The sequence below is a fragment of the Echinops telfairi genome, unplaced genomic scaffold, assembly GCF_000313985.2.
Source record: "Echinops telfairi isolate 266 unplaced genomic scaffold, ASM31398v2 ScPeMD7_7419;HRSCAF=8457, whole genome shotgun sequence".
In the NCBI taxonomy this organism is placed as follows: Eukaryota; Metazoa; Chordata; class Mammalia; order Afrosoricida; family Tenrecidae; genus Echinops; species Echinops telfairi.
In genome coordinates this window covers 601,391-626,067 of record NW_022111319.1, presented here as the reverse complement: position 1 = coordinate 626,067, position 24,677 = coordinate 601,391, and the positions used below count along the sequence as shown (strand labels likewise).

The 24,677-nt window shown below is 35.3% G+C and overlaps 1 protein-coding gene and 1 non-coding gene across 2 annotated transcripts in view; both read right to left on the bottom strand.

The window, feature by feature from the left end:
* The window catches only part of HDX (highly divergent homeobox), a 197,482-nt gene that overhangs the window by 135,283 nt on the left and 37,522 nt on the right, over positions 1-24,677 (bottom strand). Inside the window, exon 3 of the mRNA XM_004714130.2 lies at positions 661-714. Coding sequence (XP_004714187.1) covers positions 661-714 — 54 coding nt within the window. The remainder of the gene's footprint in view (positions 1-660; positions 715-24,677) is intronic.
* LOC115872041 lies at positions 17,990-18,149 on the bottom strand. Its single transcript, XR_004047617.1, has one exon. It is a non-coding gene; the product is annotated as a U1 spliceosomal RNA (small nuclear RNA).

Sequence of the window (24,677 nt, the reverse complement as noted above, 5' to 3'; positions counted from 1 at the left end):
TATCATAGGTTACTAATTTTTTTCAGTTTTTTTTTATGTTTAAAATATTTAATAGCTTTCTATTAATGGACCAACTACACCCAAATCTCCAGATTGCTAGTTAAAATGCGATTCATGGGCTCTCCACAGAAAGACTGGATGAAACCCTTTGAGAAAACATGGTTATAATGAAGTTCTGTTAATTTGACATTAGACAGAGCACAACAGCTATAGAAAAGTAATAAGAACAAAATTTTTTTAAAAAGAACAAAGTAAGATTGTCAAAATTTTAGTTCCTCATAATACTGAAATGCCCTTCATAAGGTAAATCATTTAATGTTGATTGAGATTTTTGTAAAACATAGGATTCAACTATATTATCAAATTAACGAATGCTAATGAGCTGTAGAGAAAATTAGAATGATATAACATGAATTATCTTTAAATGCTTTATAAAGTTGTAAAAGCTTGTACTAGGAGTGTGTCTTGTACTGATTGCTGTATTTTAATTAAAGTTAACTTTGTAAATATTATTATATCAAAATATATTCCTTGAAATAGTATAATCTTAATAAGGTCTATTTCACCAACTTCACAAAAATCATAACAGCTTTCTCAATGACATTCCTATTAACAACATAGGGGAAACCCATTTTCTGCTTTAAATGAAAGATTACTTACTGCTCTTTTTCTAGAACACCCTGTAATCCAAGGCACAGTAAGGTTTCCTGAAATCTGTGGAAACAACAAATGGAATCTCAGTAAGGCATGCATCACCACTACCCGGAATGTTGCTCAACACCAAAGAGTTCAGATAGAGGTCAAGATAGGTATGCTATCAGAGTATATCCCCCATGTAGCCATCAAACATTATTTATTGATTCCAACAAATTAAAACGGGCTTGCTTGGTTAAAAAAAAAGATATAAGCGATACATGCTTCTTCTGGAAATGCCAGAAAGTTTCTAGGACAATGTTGGTGCCAGGATGTATGGTTTAGATAGCTATAGATAATAAAATATTTAAATGAAAATGCAATACCATACAGAATAAGAGCTACAAAAACCATGGAATAGTCAGTGTAGGTGGATTTCTAAAAAGGTATATCCAGAAAGCAAGAAAGTACTTCATAATGAAAAGTGTAAGCTATAAACTATATGAACATATGACCTCCATTTTCTTTCATCACTAAGAGAATTATTTCTTCATGAGTAGTCTTAATTAGAATTTTAGACATATAATGGAACTGATTGAAACATTTTGTTATCTTCAAAATGTGTCTAGTAACCCTGTCCTCCATACTCTTAGGAATAGTGAAGTATAGCTTTTAATAGGCACATTAATTTCATGGAGTATTCACTAGCATAAATTACATATGGTTGGAAAAGGGAGAAAATGTAGACTTTTCAATATTATCACCATTATCAAACCTCTTTAGATAAGAATACATTTCTAATAAAATCTATTAATTTGAGTCACATTCCAATGGTCAATGTTGGTAGTCAATTTTTTATAAAGGTTGAAACTTTGCGTAGATATTTCTAACAATTTATCAAATGGAGAGAGGTAATTTGGTAGCTGAGGATATATATAGTTTTTCAATAATACCTCTTCTACCCACCAGCTCCTACTGAAAATTGAAATGATGCATTACTATTTAATGCTAGAAAATCACATTCAATGGTATGATAGTCCCTTTTCAGCAGAAATAAGTGTTACTCCAGTTGCATTTGTAGGAGGGTTTAGGGGCCCTGGTGGTATATGGTTACGAGTTGGGCTGTGATCCTCATGGTCCTCAGTTCAAAACCACCAGCAGCTCTGGGGGAGAAAGACTGGGTTTTCTATTCCCATTAACAGTTACAGTCTTAGAAATGCACCGGGGGTCACTATGAGTCAGCATTGACTCGATGGCAGTGAGTTAGGTTTTGGTTATAGAGCTCGATAGTTCTGAGGTTATATTCCAGCTGTAACTCATGTTAGCCTAACTTAATCATAATTTTACGTGGGATATACCTATACTGGGGAGAACGCCAAACTTTTATCTTGTCCTTACTTCCCTCCCATATGCAAATATCATGAGAGAGTGACAAGAAGTAAAATCAGTTTCTGTTGTTTTTGGAAATGGGTCACTCAAACATTTATTACATTGATAAATTATATTTATCAATGACTGGTGAATTAGTACTATGACTACAAGGAATAAGGCTAAAACAGTATAAATAGTAAAGTGATATCCTCAATCATTCACATTTCACATAAACTACCATACTGCCTCACATAAACTACCATACTGCCTCTGACCTGTTAGTTTACTTTCATCTCTAAATATGCCTATATGCAAACTCCAAACAAAACGGAATCCATTGCCATGGAGTCTATTCCAATAGGTAGTCACTTTGTATAGGGTTTCCGAGGCTGTAAATCTTGATGGGAATAGATAGCCTCATCTTTGTCCTACAGAGTAGCTGGTGGGTTTGAACTGCCAACCTAGTGGCTAGCAGTTCAATGCTTAACAGCACCATCAGGGCTCACCAACCAAAACTAAACTTGAGTCTATTCCAACTCATAACAACTCTGGCGGGCAGGGTATAACTGTTTCCGTAGGTTTCCAAGCCTGTAACTTTAAATTTTTTTATTATTAATTGGGAGTTAATACATATATCAGAAAGCCCCATCTTTCTGCTGAGAATCAACTGGTGGCTTTGAATTGCTGACCTTGCAGTAGGTTAAATCATCCACAACTCAAAGAATGCAATCAATGTCACTAAATTGTACACATAGAAACAGTTGAACTGATGTATATGATATAATGACAACAATACCAATATAAAATTTAAAGGAAATATTATATAAAGTCAAAATAATACTTTTAAGGACTTGACTTCTTTTTATACTCAAGGTAAAATCATAATGTCATTAACTGGATTGTTGGGATATCAGGGAATATGTGGATATTGATTTCCCCCGTTCTTTCTAATGATGAAAGATGATAAATTCCTTCTTGAAAACTCTTCAAATTTTATAATCTTTTGTCCTCTTATCAGTACCTACTTTGTTTATAGTCATTACAAATAATTTGATTGTTAGCCTTAATAAATGGTAAATCTGCTAAATAGCTACAAAGTACACTCTAAAAAAATTGACATATTCAATTGTTTTGAATTATCTGTGCACATACTCCCATCCAGTAGTGAGGATAATTCTACCTGTGTAGTTTTGCCAGAGAAAGTATGTAATACTGAGTGCATTGGGGGGATAAGCCTAGTAACTACTGAAAAGTAACATATGAAATAATAAAGATAGTACTTATATTAAACATGATAATCACACTTATATAAACATTGGCATTACAAATGTCATAATGTGGCTTCCTCCTGAAATGAATTACATTCAATCAGGAAAGTGGAAAACTCATATAAATACATGTACATACAAATATATTTTCTATGTGATATGAAAGGAGATAACGTTTAATTTTATTTTTGGTTTTGTAATCCTGTGATAGTAGTTACATGAAACTTGAATGTCACATTTAATTATCTTTACTTCCAATTTGTCCTCCAGTTTCTTTAGCTTATGATAAAACTCAGGAACATTTAGGCAGAAGAGCTGAATTTGTAGATTTTTATAATCATGACTTTATAAATATGCATTCCTAATATTCAAAGTTCTATGTAATACCATATTTATGACAAGGGTTTGATGCCATATTGATGACAAGGTTTATCACTCACAAAAACTATAAAATACAGTTCTTCATATAGAGTGATATTAATCTCATTTAAATATTTCACTTCCACACGTACTTTCAACACTTGGTTTAGAAAATTCAAATGAATTTATAAGGAGATATGACTAATTTAAATAATCTATCAGAATTTACATATCCAGATGAATGAGGTATATTTTAAAGTAGAAAACTTGTATAAACTCATTACAATGATGTTGCTTTTATGGAAAGCATTTGGGAACTTTTCTTTTGCATTATCAGCTCATAACTCTCCCAGAACTCTCATTATTTAACATTCCATTTCTTCTTTAAATTGAAAATATAATATCCAAGATTGATCATCTATATTATTAACAAAACATGGCTTAGAAAAAATTCGTACTTCTTTCCAAAATCAAATGAACCTTCAAATGATGAATATTTGTAACCACTGAACATATTTTAAGAATCCCTCAGATTCTAAAGCAATTCTAAAAAAATTCAAACACTTTTGACAAGTTGAACAGTATTGAAATAAATATGTATATAAAATTCTATGGTAATTAATTTTAATTCTGTTCAGATATTTATAAGACATCTTTCTGTACAAGGCGCTGGTTTAGGCGATACAGGAAATAAAGATGGGTAACATAATATACTGGAGTTCTGAGAGGGAGAGATAAGACAGACACATGAATGGTTTTAATACAAAGAACTGTATGACAAATGTCAGGAGAAAAGTGCAATAATGAAGTGCAAATATGGAAAAGTTACCATAATCTGTGGTGTGACATTTCACCCAAAAGCTGGGTAGAACTTTGATAACAGAAATTAAGAAGAGAGCTTTTCAGGGTAAAGAATGCATAAGAACAGTGGAATAAAAGGATAGGATGTATTGAGAATGGCCAGTTCGACTAAAACTTAAAAGGAAAGGTGAAGCTATTTTTCAGAGGGATATGAATACAAAGGAATAATGATATCTAATTGTATAAAAATGGGGAGCAACTAACGATTTTTAAACTGAGTAGTATCATCAGAATTGTATTTTTATATTTTAGGATGATAAATTAGCCTATTGATGCATAGTGAATTAAGGAAATAAGAAAATGCTTATAATAGTTTGGGCAAGGAGTAATCCATGCTTGGATTTGGGGGTAATGAATTTCATAATTTAAAAAAGAAATAGAAAACAGATTTCTAAAGGTAGATCTTAGGTATGATTCTGAAGAAAATGAAATAGTGTTAAGATAAATAGAATAGTTTTCTAGGTGATGAAAAAATATAAATATCTCTGCCAATGGTTAGCCTGTTCATACTTATGAAGAGTCACAACTTTGAATGTGAACCTAATGAAGTTTCTACCAGCGAAAATATGAATATCTTGGGTAATAGTGGATAACTCGAATAGTGGATAACTTAGGTGTAAGCTGGAGTTGTATCATATGCGTAGTTTAAGTTTGAGAATTTAACTGTAATATACTTCTTCTGATATAAATAAAATTTTGTAAAATTATATTTTGAATACACACTGCATATTAAAATATTAATTGTGCATTATACATTAAATATGTACTGTGTATAAGCTTATATACAAGGAAACATATATATAGTTATATGATTTTATGGATAGCTTCAGTGATTTTCAAAAGAATTTTTATTATTTCACTTTAAACCCTTCAGAACCTACAAATGACCCTAGTATCATATTTCTGGTAGAGTATGAACTTCTTGAAGGCAAGGTATCATTTTTAAAACAACTAGTATAATTATTTTTGTATTGTCGCAAAGAGTACACACACAAAAATTGGTTGATTTAAATTTTTCCTATTAAAAAAAATTCTACACATAGACTTATTTTCCTATTATAATGCCTCAGATGAATTTAAGCATGGGGTACCTTACTAATTCAAACAAAACATGTACTGTCATCTAGTCAATGCTGACCTCTAGAGACCCTATAGGACATGGTAGAACTGCCCCTGTAAGTTTCTGAGACTGTAAGTTCTTTCCAGGAGTATATAGCTCAGTTTTTCTTCCTTAGAGTGGCTTGAGGTTTCAAACTGCTGACCTTGCAGTGAGCACCTCAATGTGTAAGCACTACACCACCATGGCTCTTTATCATGGCTCCTTATCAACTAGTATGTCATTAAATAGAATTTGATTAGCTAAAATATTCAGCAAGTTTTCTGTAACAATAACCAATTTGCTCAGCAAAGTTCAGTAGTAAAAGTCCCCCTCCCCCCCACAAAAGTTTGATCTTTCTATCGGTTGCTCTGGCATTAGCTAGGTATTAAAATTTATCAGTGGGTCTTTATTAATATCTAGGGGTTCCTAGGTGTTTCTCAATTGTGAAGTGTACAGCACAGAGAGATCTCATAGTAACCCTAAAGAACAGGGTAGAGCTGCCATTGTGTGTTTCCAAGATTGTAACACTTTTTTTTTTTTTGGCAGGTAGGGGGTGGTTGAAAGCTTCAATTTTCTTCTGAAGAGCTTCTGGTAGTTTTGAACTACTAACCTTGATGTTAGCAGTCCAATCATGACAGGGTGGCCATGAGTCAGAATTGACTCAACAACAGTGAGTTTATTTTGAGTTGAGCACAGAGAAAACAGCTGAGTATGTAGTAGGCATTTAATAAAAACTTGATGTTTGATTTATTGATTGGATTATATGCAGTCTTTTATTATTTACTAGCTACCACTTGTTGATCACCATTTGTCAGTTTGTTGTACTGTCCTGGCTCTTGTGTTGCCGTGATGTTGGAAATTATATCACTAGTATTTCAAATGATAGCAATGCCACCCAAAGTGAACAGATTTCAACAGAACTTTTAGACTAAATACAGACTAGCAAGAAGGAATAGGTTACTCCTTGTGAGGAATTAGCCACAAAAACATAAAGGACAGAATCCAAAATGTCAGATACCGGAACCCTCATGAAAAGAAGCAGAAAATTCTCAGAGATGGGAAGAGAAAGAGGAGCACTTAGGTTAGAAGGCACTCAATTATGACTGCGGGAGAGTAGAGTCAACAAAATGACGTAGATGGAGAAAAGCCTGGGGAAGTAAAGCTTCTGAGATGTTCAATTGCTGATGGAGCACAATAAAAAATTAGAAGAAACACTTCCAAACATCAGTAAATATCAGAACTTTGAATGTATGAAGTATGAATCTAGGAACATTGGAAGTTGTAAAACAAATGACATAAAATCAACATTCTAGTTGAACAGGACTGATATTGGCCATTTTGAATCAGAAAATCATATGGCTTACTATTCTGGCAATGACACAAAAAAGGACATTTCAAAGTCTATCTTGAAGTACAGTGATGTCTGTGATAGGATTGTATTTAACTACCTTCTAGGAAATAGAATCAATACAACTATTATTAAAATTCGGGCACCAACCACAAAAACTAATGATGAAGAAATTGAAGAATTCACTAATGTTTTCAATCTGAAATTGAGCAGACATGCAGTCAAGATGCATTGATAATTATTGGCAATTGGAATGCAAAAATTGGAAAAAATCAGGAAGGAACAGAAGTTGGAAAATATGGCCTTGGTGATAGAAATGAAGATGGAGATTGCATGATAGAATTTTGCAAGACCCATGATTTGTTCAAAGCAAAAATCTTTTTTCAGCAACACAAAAGGCAATTCGATACATGGAATTTTCCAGATGGAAACAAAGAAATCAAATTGACTACATCTGTGCGAAGAGACCACAAAGAAGCTGAATTATCAGCAACTAAAGTCAAGTCAGTGGATGACTGAAGAACAAACTATCAATTGCTCACATACAAGTTCAGGTTCATGCTGAAAAGAATTAAAATAAGTCCACAAGAGCTAAAATATACTCCACCTTAATTTTTGAGAACATCTCAAGGACTGATTTGATACATTGAATACTGATGACAGAAGATCTGAAGGGCTGCTGAATGATGAAAAGATCATTATACATGAATGTAAAAGGTCATTACAAAGACAGGAATGAAAGAAAAGATCAAAGAGGATACCCGAAGGGACATTGAAACTTGCTCTTAATCATAGCTAAAGCACATGGAAGAAATGATGACATGAGAGAAGAGCTGAACAGAATATTTCTAAGGTCATCTGTAAATGACAAAATAAAATATTATAATAAATGTGCAAAGACCTGGAGTCAGAAAACCAAAAAATAAACACTTGGTGTACTTTTTATTGAACAAACGCAAGAAAAACTTCAAGCCTCAATTTGTAAAATTGAAAGATTCTAGGGAAAAGTATTAAATGATGCAAAAAGCACCAAAAGATGGAAAGAATACAGTCACTGCACCAAAATGAACTGATTGACATTGAACCATTTCAAGAGAATAGGAGCAAGAACCAATGGTACTGAAAGAAGTTCAACTGTACTGAAAGCATTAGTCAAAAACAAGGCTCCAGGAGGTTATGGAATACCAAATGAAATGTCTCAACAAGCTGACGAAGCACTGGAAGAACTCACTTGTCTATGCCAGGAAATTTGGAAGACAGCTACTTGGCCAATGTACTGGAAAAGATCCATATTTGTACCCATTCCAAATACATGTGACTCTTTGTTAATATCATTAATATCACGTGCAAGTAAATTTGTGTTGATGATCATCCAACAAGTTTCAGTAGTACACTGAGTGGGAACTGCCTGAGTTTCAGGCCAGATTCAGAAGAGAACATGTAACAAAGGATATCATTGCTGACACCAGATGGACCTTGGCTGAAAGCAGGGAATACCAGAAAGATATTTACATAGATACCACAAAGATATTATTTGTGTTTTATTTCCTATGCAAAGGCATTCGACGGTGTGGACTATAATAAACTATAGATAACCTTGAGAAGAATGGGAATTCTAGAACACTTCATTGTGCTCATTCAGAACTTGTCCAAGGACCAAGACACAGCTGTGTGAATAGAACGACGAAATACTGCATGATTTAAAATCAAGAAAGGTGTACATCAGGGTTGCATTCCCTCACCATAGTTATTCTATCTGTATACTGAGCAAATAATGATTATGGATTATATGAAGCAGAATGCAGCATTAGGATTGGAGGAGTTACTAACAACCTGAGTTGTACAGATGACACCACTTTACTTGCTAACAGTGAGAAGGACTTGAAGCACTTGCTTCTGAAGATCAAGGGCTGCAGCCTTCATTATGGATTACTACTCAATGTAAAAAAGAAGAAAATACTCACAACTGGACAAATAGGTAACATCATGATAAATGGAGAAAAGGTTGAAGTTTTCAAAGATTTTTGTCTTGCTTGGATCCTCAACCAATGCTTATGGAAGTAGAAATCAAGAGATCAAATAATGCTTTATATTGGGTAAATCTGCTTCACAAGATCTCTTTGAAGTATTGCAAAGCAAAGATGTTACTCTGATTCAAGCCATTGTATTTTCAATTGCCTCATATGCATGTGAAAGTTGAACACTGAGTAAGTAAGACCAAAGAAGAATGTGAAATATGGTGCTGGTAAGGAATATTTAAAGTACCATGGACTGTCAAAAGAATGAAACAATCTGTCCTGGAAGAAGTAAACACAGAACGCTCCTCAGGAGCAAGGATGGTGAAACTATGTCTCACATACTTTGGACATGTTATCAGGAAAGACAAACCTCTGGAGAACAACATCATGCTTGGTAAAGTAGAACGGCAACATAAAAGAGGAAGCTCTTCCACGCGTTGGATGGACACAATGGATGCATCAATGGGCTCAAACACAAGAACATGTGTGAGGCTGGCGCAGGACCAGGCAGTGTTTGGTTCTGTTGTACACAAGGTCCCTATGAGTCGGAACTGACTCAACAGCACCTAACAACATCACTTGTTGAAGTTCAACGAAAGACCTAAACACTATTGAAAAAAGTATTGTAAAGGTAATTTCTGAGATTATGACATAGCTGAAATTAGTCCACGGTGTAGGCAATCGGGGAAAGAGTGGTGTAAGTTGTTTGTTTGTTTTTCTGTTTGAGAATCATTGTTTTGCAACATAGCATAAAATATGCCTTGATGTTTAAAAAAAATATTTTCCCCTTTCTCCCTATCAATTCTCTAGACAAGCTTTCAGAAATTTGATTCCCTTTACAAATAAATGTTGTATACTACAATCTTTGGTCAAATAACTAACATTGTTAAAGCATAGTAATTTTTACTCTATTTAGTGATATGAAATTCGTATTTAAAAATATTGTGACATTTAAAACCAAGATTCTTTGGGGTATTTATTTTTAGTAATTAATATTTTATAAACCAAATCAAGACCAGGAAAATTATATTTCCAAGCTGTTTCAAATAAAATTATAAAAATAATTCAGATACCACTCACCACTGAAAAAAGAATCCTCAGTACATTATAACAAACATAATTTTTGCTTAAAGATACTGGCTATTAAAAATAATGGAGATATTTAAATAAAATAAATCAGTATGTTTAATGGTAATGTTCTGATATAAAGGTGTTGATCACATAAAATTAAAAATCTTGAGCCACTGAAAGTACATAATATAGTATTTTGTTTTAGCATCATCTAATTCAATTAATTTTAAAATGACAAAGCTTTGAATAAATATAAAACTCTTGACAAATTTCTGAAATAAATTGTTAAATGTTTGCTTTAGGTTCTACATATATAAATGCAATGAAATATTTTGTTCTATGTGTAAACAGAGATGATTTCACTGAAATAAGTATAAATATGTAACAGTGAAATAAGTATACCGTTATCACGTGCCATTTTTGTTTGACTAGAATAGTCTCCTTTCTATAATTTGTAGTCCCATGTCTTTGCTTTGCATATATCTCTTTGTTTAATCTAAAGAAAAATTTGAAATAAAAATTGCATAATCTGTTTTTTGTAATATGAGCACTGTCTGAACCGAAACATTCATTTTGTGATTTAAAAACAAACAGTAATTGGAAAGAGGTTGTTTAGGACCAAAAATTTATTAATGTACACCTTAATCATATCACCTATATTCTTAAACATAGAATTTCATTCTTCCTTTAGCAAAATAAAACTGTCACATGGAAGGGTAAAGAATCACACACACTTCCTTACAGAGCTTTGCATGGCTTGATTCCAACAGTTCATCTATTTTCACATCTTAGACCACTCTTCTTCCTTTTGCACCCAGTATAAAGAGTCACCATGCCACTGAAAGTATTCTGGCCAAACCTTCAGATACTATTGTTATTGATTGGAATATCCTGCTACTGTGATAATAGTGTTAGAAGAGTGAAAAAATATATTCCTCTTTTAAATTGGAGTAGAACACTGTGTGAGAATAGAAATATCAATTTATATGTATGTATTTTAGCAATGTGACATAAGAATGATACACTGAATTTGATACAAGAATTCTGGAATTTCAATGTGTGGACTTCTATAAATTTGCCCCTACAAAGAGCATTGAAAGCATGAACAAATTTGATCAGAATCAACTTTTCATTACACTAGAAGTTAATCAAAGACCTGAGAATATCTGAAAAGTTTTTAAAGGAAAACTTATGAATTTGTAAAAACAACATAATTTGTGGAATGGGAAGCTGATGTACCCCTGTATAACTCTCTCCATCTTTACAGTAGATTGAAAGATCAACCAACTCATGACAGTAGTGACCGAAGCAGAAAGAATTGGTTTAGAGCTATTAAAAGCTACAAAACAGGAGTTCTATCCCGAGAACAAAGTCAATACTTGACGTATTTCACCACTCCTATAAATGTCCCATTTATGGAGTGTAGTTGTAGAACTATCACAGAAGTCACTATATGGGAAAACCTCTCTATCCCCAGAGAGTTTGTATGTTAGGTTGGATTTTATAATGAAACAAAACTAGTGACACTCATATTGGTATAAGAAGGAACTTCATATGAAGAAGTAAATTAATATCAAGAAAGCTTCCCAGCCCAGTCCAATTCATGTCTATGGGCCCGATGCTTGTCAAGACCCTCTTCAGACTCAGGTAACTGAAGACCAATGAAGTAGAAAGGTGAATCTGGCACCAGGGAGATCACAGGCTGGTGGGTGCAGTCACAAGGATCCAAATTTGGCGAAAACATGGTAGGGTGCCCACAACACTCCAGGTCGGTGGCCCACATGGGAGCTGTCCCTGGAGGCAGATACAGAGTCCAAGTGAAGTGCCAGCAAATAGGACGGTGAAGTACCAGAGGGGAAAACAGTCCTCGTGCCTCTCCTCTAAAAGGCGACATCTTCAGGAAGGCATCATCAGGCTGTGACATGATTGACAGGTTCAATTCCAGCCCTATACATTCACACAGGGTCAAGTTGAAATAAAATCTGACTTTGTTTAGTAAAGGATGAATGTTTAACATGGCAATTTAATGAAACATGCCAAGATGGGGAAAATAAAAGCCTCCCCCAAAACTAAAATATGTGGAATGACATGACTATAGATGACTTTAAAAATGTCTGACATCTCGGGAAATCTAGAAGGCTGGACATACATGCAAATCTATGGGCATACTGACTGGACTGAGGTCCTGAGCAGGCAGGAAATGAAGGCAAAGGCAGAAAAGTAAAATAAGTGTAGATTGAAGGTGTGTCTTGAAATACATACAAAGGGTAGAAAATTTCAAATAAATTAAGAAAAAATTTAATAAAACAGCAAATTCAAAGTCAGAATGAATCTGATTTCCAGATTTGTCAAATTGTTGTTGTTAGGTGCCATCGAGTCAGTTCTGACTCATAGCAACCCTCTGCACAATGGAAGGAAACTGCTCGGTCCTGCGACATCCTCACAATTGTTCTTATGTGAATCCATCTTGTCAAAGAGCTTCCTCTTTTTCACCACCCCGCCACTTCACCAAGCACGATGTCCTTCTCCAGGGATTGGTCTCTCCTGATAACATGTCCAAAGTATACGAGACAAAGTCTCACTGCCCTAGCATCCAAGAAGCACCGTGGCTTTACTTCTTCAAAGACAAAGTAGTGATTCTTTGGTACTCCATGGTACTCCCAATATTCTTCACCAGCACAATAAAATAAATGCGTCAATTCTTCTTTGCTCAATGTTCAACTTTCACATGCATATGAGGTCATTGAAAAGACCATGGCTTCCTTGTTTCATGTGCACCTTAATCCTCAAAGTAACATTCTTACTCTTCAAACCCTTAAAGAGGTTACTGGCAGTAGTCAACAGATCAAATGATGCTTCTATTAACATTTACTGTGGATTCAGGTAAAATGAAATCCTTGAAAACCTCAATAGTTCCTCTGTTTATGATGATGATGTTTATGATTACGGCATTGCAATAGATATTGAAGGCTACAGTATTTGATTTTTATTACCTAGTGTTTCAAGTTCTATTAGTTTTCAGCAAGCAAGGTTATATGATATGAATATTACAAGTTATTAATAAGTCTTATTCCAATGCTGATGCCATATTCTTTGAATTATTTACACAACACAGATTGTATAAACATGGTGAAAGAATACAACCTTAATGCACATATTTCTTGATATTATACCATGCAGTTCACCACTTGTCTGACAGCATGACATACCGTGGTGGCTTCTATGTTGCTGTGAATCTGGAAGCTACGTCATTGGTAACTCAAGCCAGCAGTGCCATTCAAAGTGAACACGTGTCAGTGGAGCTTCCAGACTAAGAAAAATGAAGAAACACTTGGTCCCACTTTGCAGGAAGAAGCTGCTGAAAACCTTATGCATATTTTGAAAAAAAATGTCAGATACTGAAGGCCTAATGAATGGAAGCACAACATAATTGGAGATGGTGCTGAAGGATGGGCCCTTAGGACTGAGGGCACTCAAAATATGACTGAGAGGGAGCTGATTTCTCAACCATAATGGCATGAGGTGGGTAAAGCTTTCAGTTCCTTTATTTGCTGATGGGGTATGACCAGGCAAGGAGATACAGCTTCAAAATATTTCCTAATGATGGGAACTTGAAAGTGTGAGACTAGGAAAATTGGAAGTCATTCAAAATGAAGTCAAACATATAAATATCAATATCCTAGGCATTATTGAGCTGAAATGGACTAGTATTGACCATTTTGAATCAGAAAATCGTATAATTTACTATGCAGGGAATAACACAATCAAGAAGAATGGTATGGAATTCATTGTCCAAGAGGACATTGCAAAAACAACCATGAGGTAAAACAATTCAGTCTGGAATAGGATTAGATCTGTCCACCTTTGATGAAATGCAATCTATACAACTTCATCAGCAAGTGCTTCAATTCTTCCTCACTTTCAACAAGCAAGGGTGTGTCATCTGCATACCAGAACTCTTCATATCCTGATGCCATACACTTCTTCATATAATCCAGCTTCTCTGATACTTTGCTCAGCATACAAACTGAACAAATATGGCGAAAAGATACAACCCCGATGCACAGGTTTTCTGACTTTAAACCATGCGATATTCCCTTGTTCTCTCACAAATGTCTTTTGATCCATGCAAAAGTTCCTCATAAGCAAATAAGGTGTTATTGAATTCCCATTATTCCCAAGGTTATCCATAGTTTGTTGAATGCCTTGGCATAATCAATAAAACACAAGTAAATATATTTTTGGTATTCTCTGTTTCAGCCAAGATCCATGTGACATCAGCAATGTTATCCCTTGTTCCTTGTCATTCCTGTATCTGACCTGAACTTCGGCCAGTCCCCTGTCAGTGTAGTGCTGCAACCATCATTGGATGACCTTCAGCAAAATTATATTAGTATGTGATAGAAATCATATAGTTCTATAGTTTGAGCATTCTGTTGGGTCACCTCTCTTTGAAATAGGTACAGACATGGATCTCTTCCAGTCAGTTGACCAAGTAGCTGTCTTCCAAATTGCCTGAATAGACAAATGAATGCTTCCAGTGCTTCATTAAGTTGTTGAAACCTTTCGATTGGTATTCCATCAATTCCTGGAGCCTTGCTTTTGGCTGTTTCAGTGAAGCTTGAATTTCTTCCTTCACCACCATTGGTTCTTGATCATATGCTATGCTATCTTCTGTAATAGTGGAATGTCGGCTAGCTTTTTAGGGTACAATTACTCTATATACACTTTCCATCTTATTTTGACGCTTCCTGCATCATTCAGTATTATCTCCATAGAAAACACACAACATAAAGTTTGAATTTTTTAATGAGTTATTTCAGTTAATTTAAGATGTGCTGAGCATTTTCTTGCTTTTTGGTTTTCTGACTTTAGGTCATTGTGGTAGTTACATAATTTCTTGTCAACCTGAATATATAAAAAAAATTAGGGGTGGCACTCAACTTGTCAATCAGCTAGCTGACAGCCTGATGATGCCCCCTTGTGAGTATGGCCTTCTTATAGGAAGGCCCCTGTGAACCTTTCCTTCTCTCTCTGCCTTCACCTTCCTCTTGGCTGACCCTGGTTGCTGCCAGAACCCTGATACTACCACTGCCTTTGGATCCATACAACATTGTGCCTACAAATCTGTGATCTACCTGTATTCTGTATCATTTTATGTGGCTGTGTGAGTCTGAAGAGAGACTTATTGACTTGAGGTAGACTGGGCTGGGATGTTATCTTCTTACAGAATTACTTCTTGATGTGAAACTCTTACTTACACATACAAGGGGGTGCCCTCCAAAATTTGGAATTTTTTTTCAATGCTATGCATTTAAATTATTTTACAAAAGAACCTTATCACCTTTAAAGTACTCTCCATTACACCTAATACATTTGTCAAATCTACTGTTCCATTCTTGGAAACATTTTTCAAATTCATCTGTTTGGATGGCAAACAGCACTTCCCTCATTTTGTTCTTCTCCTCTTCTGCATCATCAAATCACTGTTCGTTCCTGTCCCTCTTCATTTGCAAAAACAAAAAGAAGTCACATGGAGTGGAGTCAGGTGAATAAGGTGTGTGGGGCAAAAAAGGCACGCTGTTTTTTTGCCAAAAATTGGTACACTGAGATGGCTGCGTGAGCAGGTACATTGTCGTGGTTGCAAAACCAGTCCCCCAGTCTGCCACAAATCAGGCCTTTTTTGTCACACATGGTTATGCAATCTTTTCAGAACTTCTAAATTAACAGTCTGATCTGGTGGAACAAACTCCAAATGCACTATCCCCCTCACATCAAAAACAAACAAACAAACAAGTGAGCATCATCTTGATCTTTGATTTCACATGACAAGCTTTTGTGGGGGCAAAGTGATGATGGCATCTTCCACTGGCTTAACTGAGTTTGCTTTTGGGGTCATAAGAATAGCGCCATGTCTCGTCACCTGTAATGACCTTGAGAAAATTAAGTCTGGGTCGCTTCAAAGCTGTTCTTTCAAAGCATGGCATGTTTCCACTTGACGCTCATTTTCTTAGTCAGCCAGAACCTGAGGTACAAATTTTGCAATGACCCTTTTCATTCCCAAATCTTGCATTGAAATTCACTGAACTGAGTGCCAAGATTGTCCAGATAACTTCCCCATCTCTCCAATGGTCCACTGTCAGTCTTTGAGCACAAGTGCATGAATTTTGTAGACATTTTTGTCTGTTTGGGAAATTGATGGACATCCCGAACAAGGTTTATCATCAACTGGAATTTCACCTTTTTTGGTTTGAGAAAACCACTTGTACACCTGAGTTTTACTCATAGCACTGTCCTTGTAAACTGTGTTCAATATCACAACCTTTCTGTGGCATTTTTCCAGAGCAAGAAACAAAATTCCATAGCTGCATGCTATTCTCTTAAATTAGCCATCACAAAAAAAGAAGTTCGAGCGAAACTGCTTTTATGAGAAAATTCACTGTGACCAGAGAGAGCCTTCTCAGGCGACACCACTGGGTGAACTAACACATAATGAGTTTCTCGATGCTTGCCTAGCAGGAAAAATGCATACTATGACAGCACTAACCAGCAGGGCTGTCCCCACTTTTTTTCGTTTGGGTACCCCTTGTATATGTGTGTCTCTGGATTTATTTCGCTAGTTGACCCAGCCTAACACATTATGGTACCAGGAGCTGAGTACTAGAAAAACAAATCATGAAGGGAGAGTAGATGCATGTCTGACCTTAGCCTTATGGTAATTTTTCTTCTTTGGCTAGCCAGAGATAAGATAGTGCCAGGTTGTTCACTCAGCTGTTTTCTGGAAATTATATGAGAAGTGAAGGTATTGATTTCTAGAAGCTGTCTTTGGGTATTACTAACTGATATGGTGAAAATGAATGTGATATATGTAAATTTTGAGTTCAGGGTGTCAAATCACCCCTTGAACTTTTCTGGGGCCATGCTACTTAATCAAAATGGCTGACAGAAGGCCTGGCCCTGGCTTGATGCAGTCAGAGACCTAAGACCATATTACAGATGAATGGGACAGTTTAGATAAGGATTGAATTTGACCTTTAAGAATGTGTTTAGGATTTGTCTGTGCTGGGATTATATCACTTTCTTCTACCTGTTGTCATGTTTTTAATAGGGCAGCCCTTGCAAAAAGTGAACTATTTACTTTCATTGGCATAGCAAGGCTTTCTGAACATAATGTTAGGAAAATATGTTTTAAATTTGAGGATACTTAAACAAAGTGTATATATAAATATGCTTTCCTTAAGTGCACAGCTTTGATTTTATAACATGTGCATGCTTATGAATCAAACTGTTTTAATACTATAACGAACAAGTGAAGATATATATTCATAAACAACTTTAGAATCAAGATCTCTTAAGTTACTTGCCAATGTTAAATTGAATTTACAAATGTTTGCAGCAATTGGAAGTAATATACTTTTTAAAAAAGTATTAAAGTCCATTACATATTGTAGTGGTTTTTAAATTATTCCTAATTTTAAAAGATTATTATAAGTAGATATAATAGAATATTTGAAGAACTTATTAATGAAAAATTTATTAGATATAGCCAAAAATTTACTTTTTTGACTTAAAGTTCAATTAATTTGTTTTGGGGGAGGAGAGTATTAAGTAGTATTAACAAAAATTATGTTCCTTGCCATTGGAGGAGAGAAAAAAATCTTTGATTATTGGTTTCAAAATCTATTTCATTCTTTATATAGTTGGCTTCCAGGTAAAGGGTAGATTGGGTTACCAAACCACATGGTTAAACAAAAAAAGGCAGACGCTTAGATAATTATTGACAAGTCAATAATATCATATCACATCATTATTAAAAAATCAAACCTTAATGTAACCTAAACCTACTTACTAATCTGTAGTTAGTCGAAATGTATGCTATATTTGCATTACCCCTCCCACCAATGTTTTTGGAATTGTGTTTTTCATGACTTTTTCTCATTCTATTTATTTATTTATAGGGTAGAGGAGAGTGCAAATACAGTCCTCCACTCCCACAAATTATGAAGTTTCCCACATTTGGGGAAATTGTATGGGTCAGTATATATAGAATGCAATGGATAAACTTTGTCCTGAGAAATTAGCCTCCCTGATCATGGTATCTACCCCTACCAGGTAAAGTTTTTTCATAATCTTCTACATTGGTGTCGAGCAGACATAATGTCTACATCATTTGACCTGGTGGTCTATCTAAGACTATTCCATTCACATTTTCACTAAGGCATCCAATGATATTGTTCAAACATCACAAATGTCACTCTTACTATTTTATCTGATTGCTATAGTAGATATTTATATCTTGTGATTATCATTTTTACTTTAAAAGTTCATTTTAATTATTTTCATTACTAACTTTTTGCTTTTAAATTTGTTTACTTACAAGCTTAAGAAAATTTACATTTTTAACTTGTTGCTTTTAAATTTAGTGTATTCCTTCCTTGCTTTAAAATTTGTGTGCCATATTCAATTAGTAAAATATAGCATTTTGGTGTGGTTGAATCCATGTGAAAGAATTTAGTGCATTCTAGGCTACTAGATGAAAACATCACAAAAGGTTACATAAGTGATAATATGTTCTATTAAATAGTAATAAGATCATAAGCTTTTAAAAGAGTTTAAGTAAGGTGAACCTAAAACCTTATATCATGACTAGTCTATAGCATGATCAGTTCAAGTAAATGTTAATTACCCAATTAATTAGATTTACTCAGTAGAAAAAAAGTACAGAAGGGATTTCAAGTAGATCACTCCAATTATTTCTCAGTGGTACAATGGAGGAACAATGAAAAAGGGTCTGGTAACTTAAATTCAATTTTACATCTGAAGCTTTTAAGCATTATATTTTAAGATCTTTCTTACTGTCTAACATTCCTTCTGACATTTAGTTAGCCTTAGTTTTGCATGGGTTTGTAAATTTTTCCACTGATGTTTTTCAAATATATATATTACTATTGCTTAACCATAGCCATATCAAGTTTTGTAATTTACAGATAAACTTTTGTGCTGTGCAAGATATAAGACATTTAACCAAATTTTTTTCTACAAACGAAGACATACTGAATTTATTAAAAGGACTAAGAGCCTGAACTTGGAGCACATCAAACAGATTCAAGATTTCTAGAACTATGAAAGATTATGGGACTTTTGAATTACAGCTGATCCCAAATAGAAATGAACCACTAAATAGATTACAGTGAATACATTTCTTTAACATATTTATGTGAGACTATTGTGAGTACTTTTTAAGTGTCCTCTGTATGTAAGTAACTACTTAAAAAGAGTTTACTGTAATTTAATCTATTCAAGTCTAGGGAAAAAGCTATAATCCCCAGAAAGCTGCAGAAAGTTTAGTGAATTTAGGGGTGGCCAGCAGTTCAAGTAGGGAAAAGTATGGGCTACTGCAGTCCCTGAGCAAGATCCACAGTAGAACTACCAAGAAGGGAAAGCCAAGGCAAATGGGACAGCATATCATATTCAAACTTACCTTACTGAAAAGATGATAGACATTCAGATGAATTTGTCTAAGTTGACAGATATCATTTTAAAAAGAAGGAGGAGGAGGAAGGGGAAGGAAGGGAGAAAGACCTGTTCCATTCAGAGTTAGCTTAGTATAGGTGCTCCAGAAGTTTACTAAGCTAGCTTCAGAATCAACCAAAAGGAAAACTGTTTTGGACACTTTTTTTTTGTATTAACCAACCAGCCACTGATACCCATACGGAGCTCCAGTGTAAAGCTTTGGGACTGTAAAATGACCTTAATGAAGTCCTTATGGTGTCCGTCTCTGTATAAAACAACTGAGACTTGGAGGGAAAAAAGAGAGAACACCAAAAGACCAAAATTGTTGGGGCTGCTATTATGGCCAATTTAGGCCAAACCCTAAGGCCAGAGTAGCCAGTGCAGTCCATAGAACCTTGGCCCGAGTTACATGCTACAGCTATGGGAAACCAGGTCATATTCAGTCACTATGTTGCAAAGTAGTTCCCCCATGAAATGGTGGGGGGCAGGTGGGACAGGGAGAGAAGCCTTCTTCTACCTGTTTCCAGGGTGGGACCCCAGGATATCTGGCCCACAGATGCCCTAAATTAATCATGGTATGGGCTGAACTAGTGACATAGCCTCAGCTCCCAAGATATCTCAGGTAACATTGTTGACATCAAACTCAAGGAGCCTTGGGAATGTGTAAATGTTGCCAATAAGTCCATCCACTTTCTGCTGGACATTCAAGCTACTTTTTAGTACTAAAATAGGTTTTAGTACTAAACCTTTAGTACTTAACCTCCACCTTCCTCAAGTAGTTTGCATTGACGAATCCCCACCAAAAAGATTGCTCACCTCTCTATTGCCTTGTATGTGGGAAGGGTTCTTCATTCTCCTGAAACTATTTAGTTATTCCTGAATCTCTAAATGCCCCACTGGAGAGAGATTTTTTCTTTATTGAGACTGTTGGCACAAGTAACCTCATTTCCAAACCTACCAGGTTGCTCTAGGGAATTGAAGGCTACTGCAGGATTTGGATCCCAAACTCTTTATGAGGCTAGTAAAAAAGGGAAAATTAGAAGAGATAGACTGGAGCAAGGCATGATAAAAGGCTTTTTAAGACACACACACAAGCTTTAATTAAGGTCCATACGGATTCCTGACCTAGAAAACCCCTTTTTCCTATATGTGTCAGAAAAAGAACCAGGTGGCAGTAAGAGTTCTTCAATTTTGGGGACCTGAACCATTACTAGTAGAATATCTGTTAAAGAAATTAGCTGCCTCTCTTCCTGGAGACAGTAACAAGCTATCTGCCTTCTGTTGTTCAGCCCATGAATCTTTAACCTGATGGTCAAGTTTTTCTCTTCTAGATTTCAGCAATTCCATGTAAAAGTGATGGTGATGAACTGGTACAGACAGGCTCAATCAATTCCTGATGGTGGAGCATGCTGCTAACAATTTTAGGAGAAATGAAGAGAGGGAATATGAAAAAAATATATAGGTCCCGTGTACTATCTCAGTCCTATGCAGCCACATTAGTCAATGCCCAATATCCTGAATGAATACAGAATCCCGTTCTCTTTAGAGGGGAAATGTCAGTGTCAGTTAGAGGTCTGGATGACTTATCCCAAACTGCCTCACCTGATCCAATCCACTGGTCATGTCCAACAATGTGCAGGATAGGGATTGAGGTGAGCCAATGGAGTCCTGCCACCCAATCCCTATAAAATCCAATGTTGCACCCCTACATGCCATCATCTTCCTCAAATCATGAGCTGACTCACTTCATGATTAAAGTGCACTTTGCTTATTAAATCTTTTCTTTACTTACTTTCTTTCAGTACTGTCTTATCTTGATGTCTTGCTTGTGTGACTACCTCTGTTGTTGTGGAAAACATTCAGGAGAAACTTGTAGCTTTTTTTCTGAGACAGAAAAGCCTGATGACTCCCCTTTCAACACATAACACTGGTGAGTGTAAATTTGTGAACCTCAGGTATTTCACCACAAACTGCAGCTGCTCCTATTTCCCAAACAGAATCAGGTGGGACCGACATTTCCATCACATTCTTTTCTCCAAAAGCACAATATGGCAAAGAGGGAAGAAATCCAGAGAGAAACTGAGAGAACGGCCCTCAGCCAAAGAGCTAAGAATGTTCAATTCTTGGAACTACCCGCCCAAAAAAGACAGACATTTTTCATGGTTTTTGCCCCTCATACTATGCATACTTCTTGAATTCTATCATAGACTGATTAGTGTACAATTTTGAACCTCAGGACTCTCACCACACACCTGTGGCAGAACCCCTCTCCCAAACAGGATCAAGTAGGACAGAGCTTCCCAATGCAATTATTTTTCTTGGTGCACAATAGGACACCATTCCCTGCTCTTAAGTGAGGAAACTCAGAGGGAACCTGAGACAGGGTTCCCTGAAAAAGAAGCTAAATATTTTTAGCTCTAAGAACAAGTCACCCAAAACAGGTAATTGTTTTTGACTCCTCTATACCTTAGCCTGTGCATACTTCTTTCATTATACCATAGCCAGAGCTGTGTACCAGCTTACACTCGCCACCTACCCCACCCACCACTGTCTCAAGACCCTGCACTTCCAGATTAAGGAACAAGCACTACTGTACCTCTCAGAACCTCTTTTTCCAATATATTAAAATATAGAGAAAGAATTTTCCCAGAAGACCACCAATTATTACTATCATTTACATCCCACTGTTGTGCTCCGACCTCCATTTGCCATTACCTACCCAACTCTATCACTTCTTTTTCTTCTCCACAGAATACTATATCCAGCTCTTATTAGAACTTTCTCCTGTAACCCAAAGATCCAACCTTCTGTACACAACCCTACAACCCACACACTACTTACAGCTGCACCACCATGCTATAGAAACAACAGCCAACTGTGGTAAGGAAAAATCAATAAAAATGCCCTAACAATTAAAAATTACCCAAAGCCAATGAAAAACAAGCCATGGAAATACCAGAAATAGAACAAAATAAAAATTATTTTAGGACCCCACAAGAGATCTGGGCATCACTCTTGTAAACAAAGGAAGAAATTAAGATACTAAAAACCTCACACCCTATAGAAACCCAGAGCTACACAATGAGATAACAGAAATAAAATGCACGGTAAAAGAACTGAAGAATAGAATGGGAGCAAAGGAAAACTGAATCAATGAACTTGAACACAACCACACTGACTACAACCAATGAAAGAAACAATCAACGAAAAATGCAAAAGCATTTGAAGAAAGACTAAGAGTGATTTGAGATATCATCAAGAGAAACAACCTAATGCTCATTGGGAACCCAGAAAAGGAGAAAACAAACAAATCTACAGAGAAAATAGTCAGATAATCTATGAAGAAAATCCCACAAAATGGAGACAATAACTATCCAGGAAGCAGAGATAACACCAAACAGGATAAACTCCAGAAAGAAAACATCAAAACATATAGTAATCAAATTATCCAGTGTCAAGAGAAAGGAGAAAATCTTGAGAGGAGCTAGAGGAAAAAGAAGTCACTTACAAAGGAAGAAACTATGCAGGAAAGAATACAATGGAACAACATATTTGAAAGAAAATAATTGCCAACCAAGAATCCTGTATCCAGCAAAATTATCCATTAAATACAAAGGAGGAATAAAGGTAATTTCAAACAAGGAAAAACTTTAAAAAATCATCAAAGCAAAACCAGCATTACAAAAAAAATGTATTAACTGGATCTCTATGGTAGGAAATCAACAACAGCACACAAACATGAGACCATCACAATGAACAATACCACACAGAAACCAACACATTGAAAACTTCGCCCAAAACAAAGAGGATCTAGAGAGGGAACAAAGACATGAATACCACCAACAAAGACATGAATACCGCCCCTGACCCCTCCCCACCAAAAGTGCCAAACACAAATAATAAGAAATGACAGCAACAAATCCAGTGTTATTATTTACCAATAATTTACCAATAATAACACTGAATGTCAATGGACTAAATGCACCTTCAAGAGATACACCTCAAAGTCACATACAAAAACAGATTGAAATTCAAAGATGATAAAACTTTTACCAAGCCCATGGCAACCAATAGGGTTTCTGTAGTGTAGTGGTTATCACATTCACCTCACAAGCCAATAGCAACCAAAAAAAACCAGGCAGGAGTGGCATGATTAATCTCTGACAATATAGACTTCCATGTAAATGACTTAATGAGAGACAAGAATGAACACTCCATAATGATCAAAAGATCAACAGATCAGGAACATATAGCCATAATAAACATATATGCACCTAATTAAAGATCCTTGAAATACATCAAACAAACCCTAAAAGAGCTGAAAAGAGAAGTCACCAGATTGACAATAATAGTAGGAGAATTGAATACACCACTTTCAAGGAACAGGAAAGAAATTCAGTAAAGAAATAGAAGAGGTAAAGAACACAATCAAATAGCTCAACCTCCTAGATATATACAGTGTACTCCAATAGATAAAAAATACATGTTCTTCTCCATCACACACGGTACATAAATGACATGTTGGTCACAAAGCAAGACTCAACAAATGCAAACATATACAGATTATAAAACTCTAAATCAACAAAAGAAAGAATAGTAACAAAGACAAACACATGGAGACTCAACCACACACTATTGAAAAAAAGACTGGGTAGTTGTGTATATTTTTGCCACAACTAGAAAAAAATTGCATAAATAACAATGACTACAAGGAAGAAGAAAATGTTCTAGTATTGAATATGATGACAATTCTACAACTTGTCTTTATATGATTGAATTATTGAATTGTATGGCATGTTGATGAAGTGCTAATAAAACTGTTTAATAAAAGACTGGGTATTAGTCCAAATTTGGGAGGAAGTTAAGAGATCCCTAGAGACAAACAAGAATGATAAAATACCAGAACCTATGGGACATAGGAAAAACAGTGATTTATAAAATCAGAGGACATTTTATAGCAATCAGTGCACACATTAAAAAAAAGAGGATAAATCCATGAACAAAAGTTTAGCATAAGAACTCAAGCAATTTGAAAAAAGACAACAATATAAACCCTCAAACATCAAGGGGGAAAAATAAATCACAAAAATTATAGGAGAATAATATGCATCAAAAACCAAGCCATAGCAAGATAG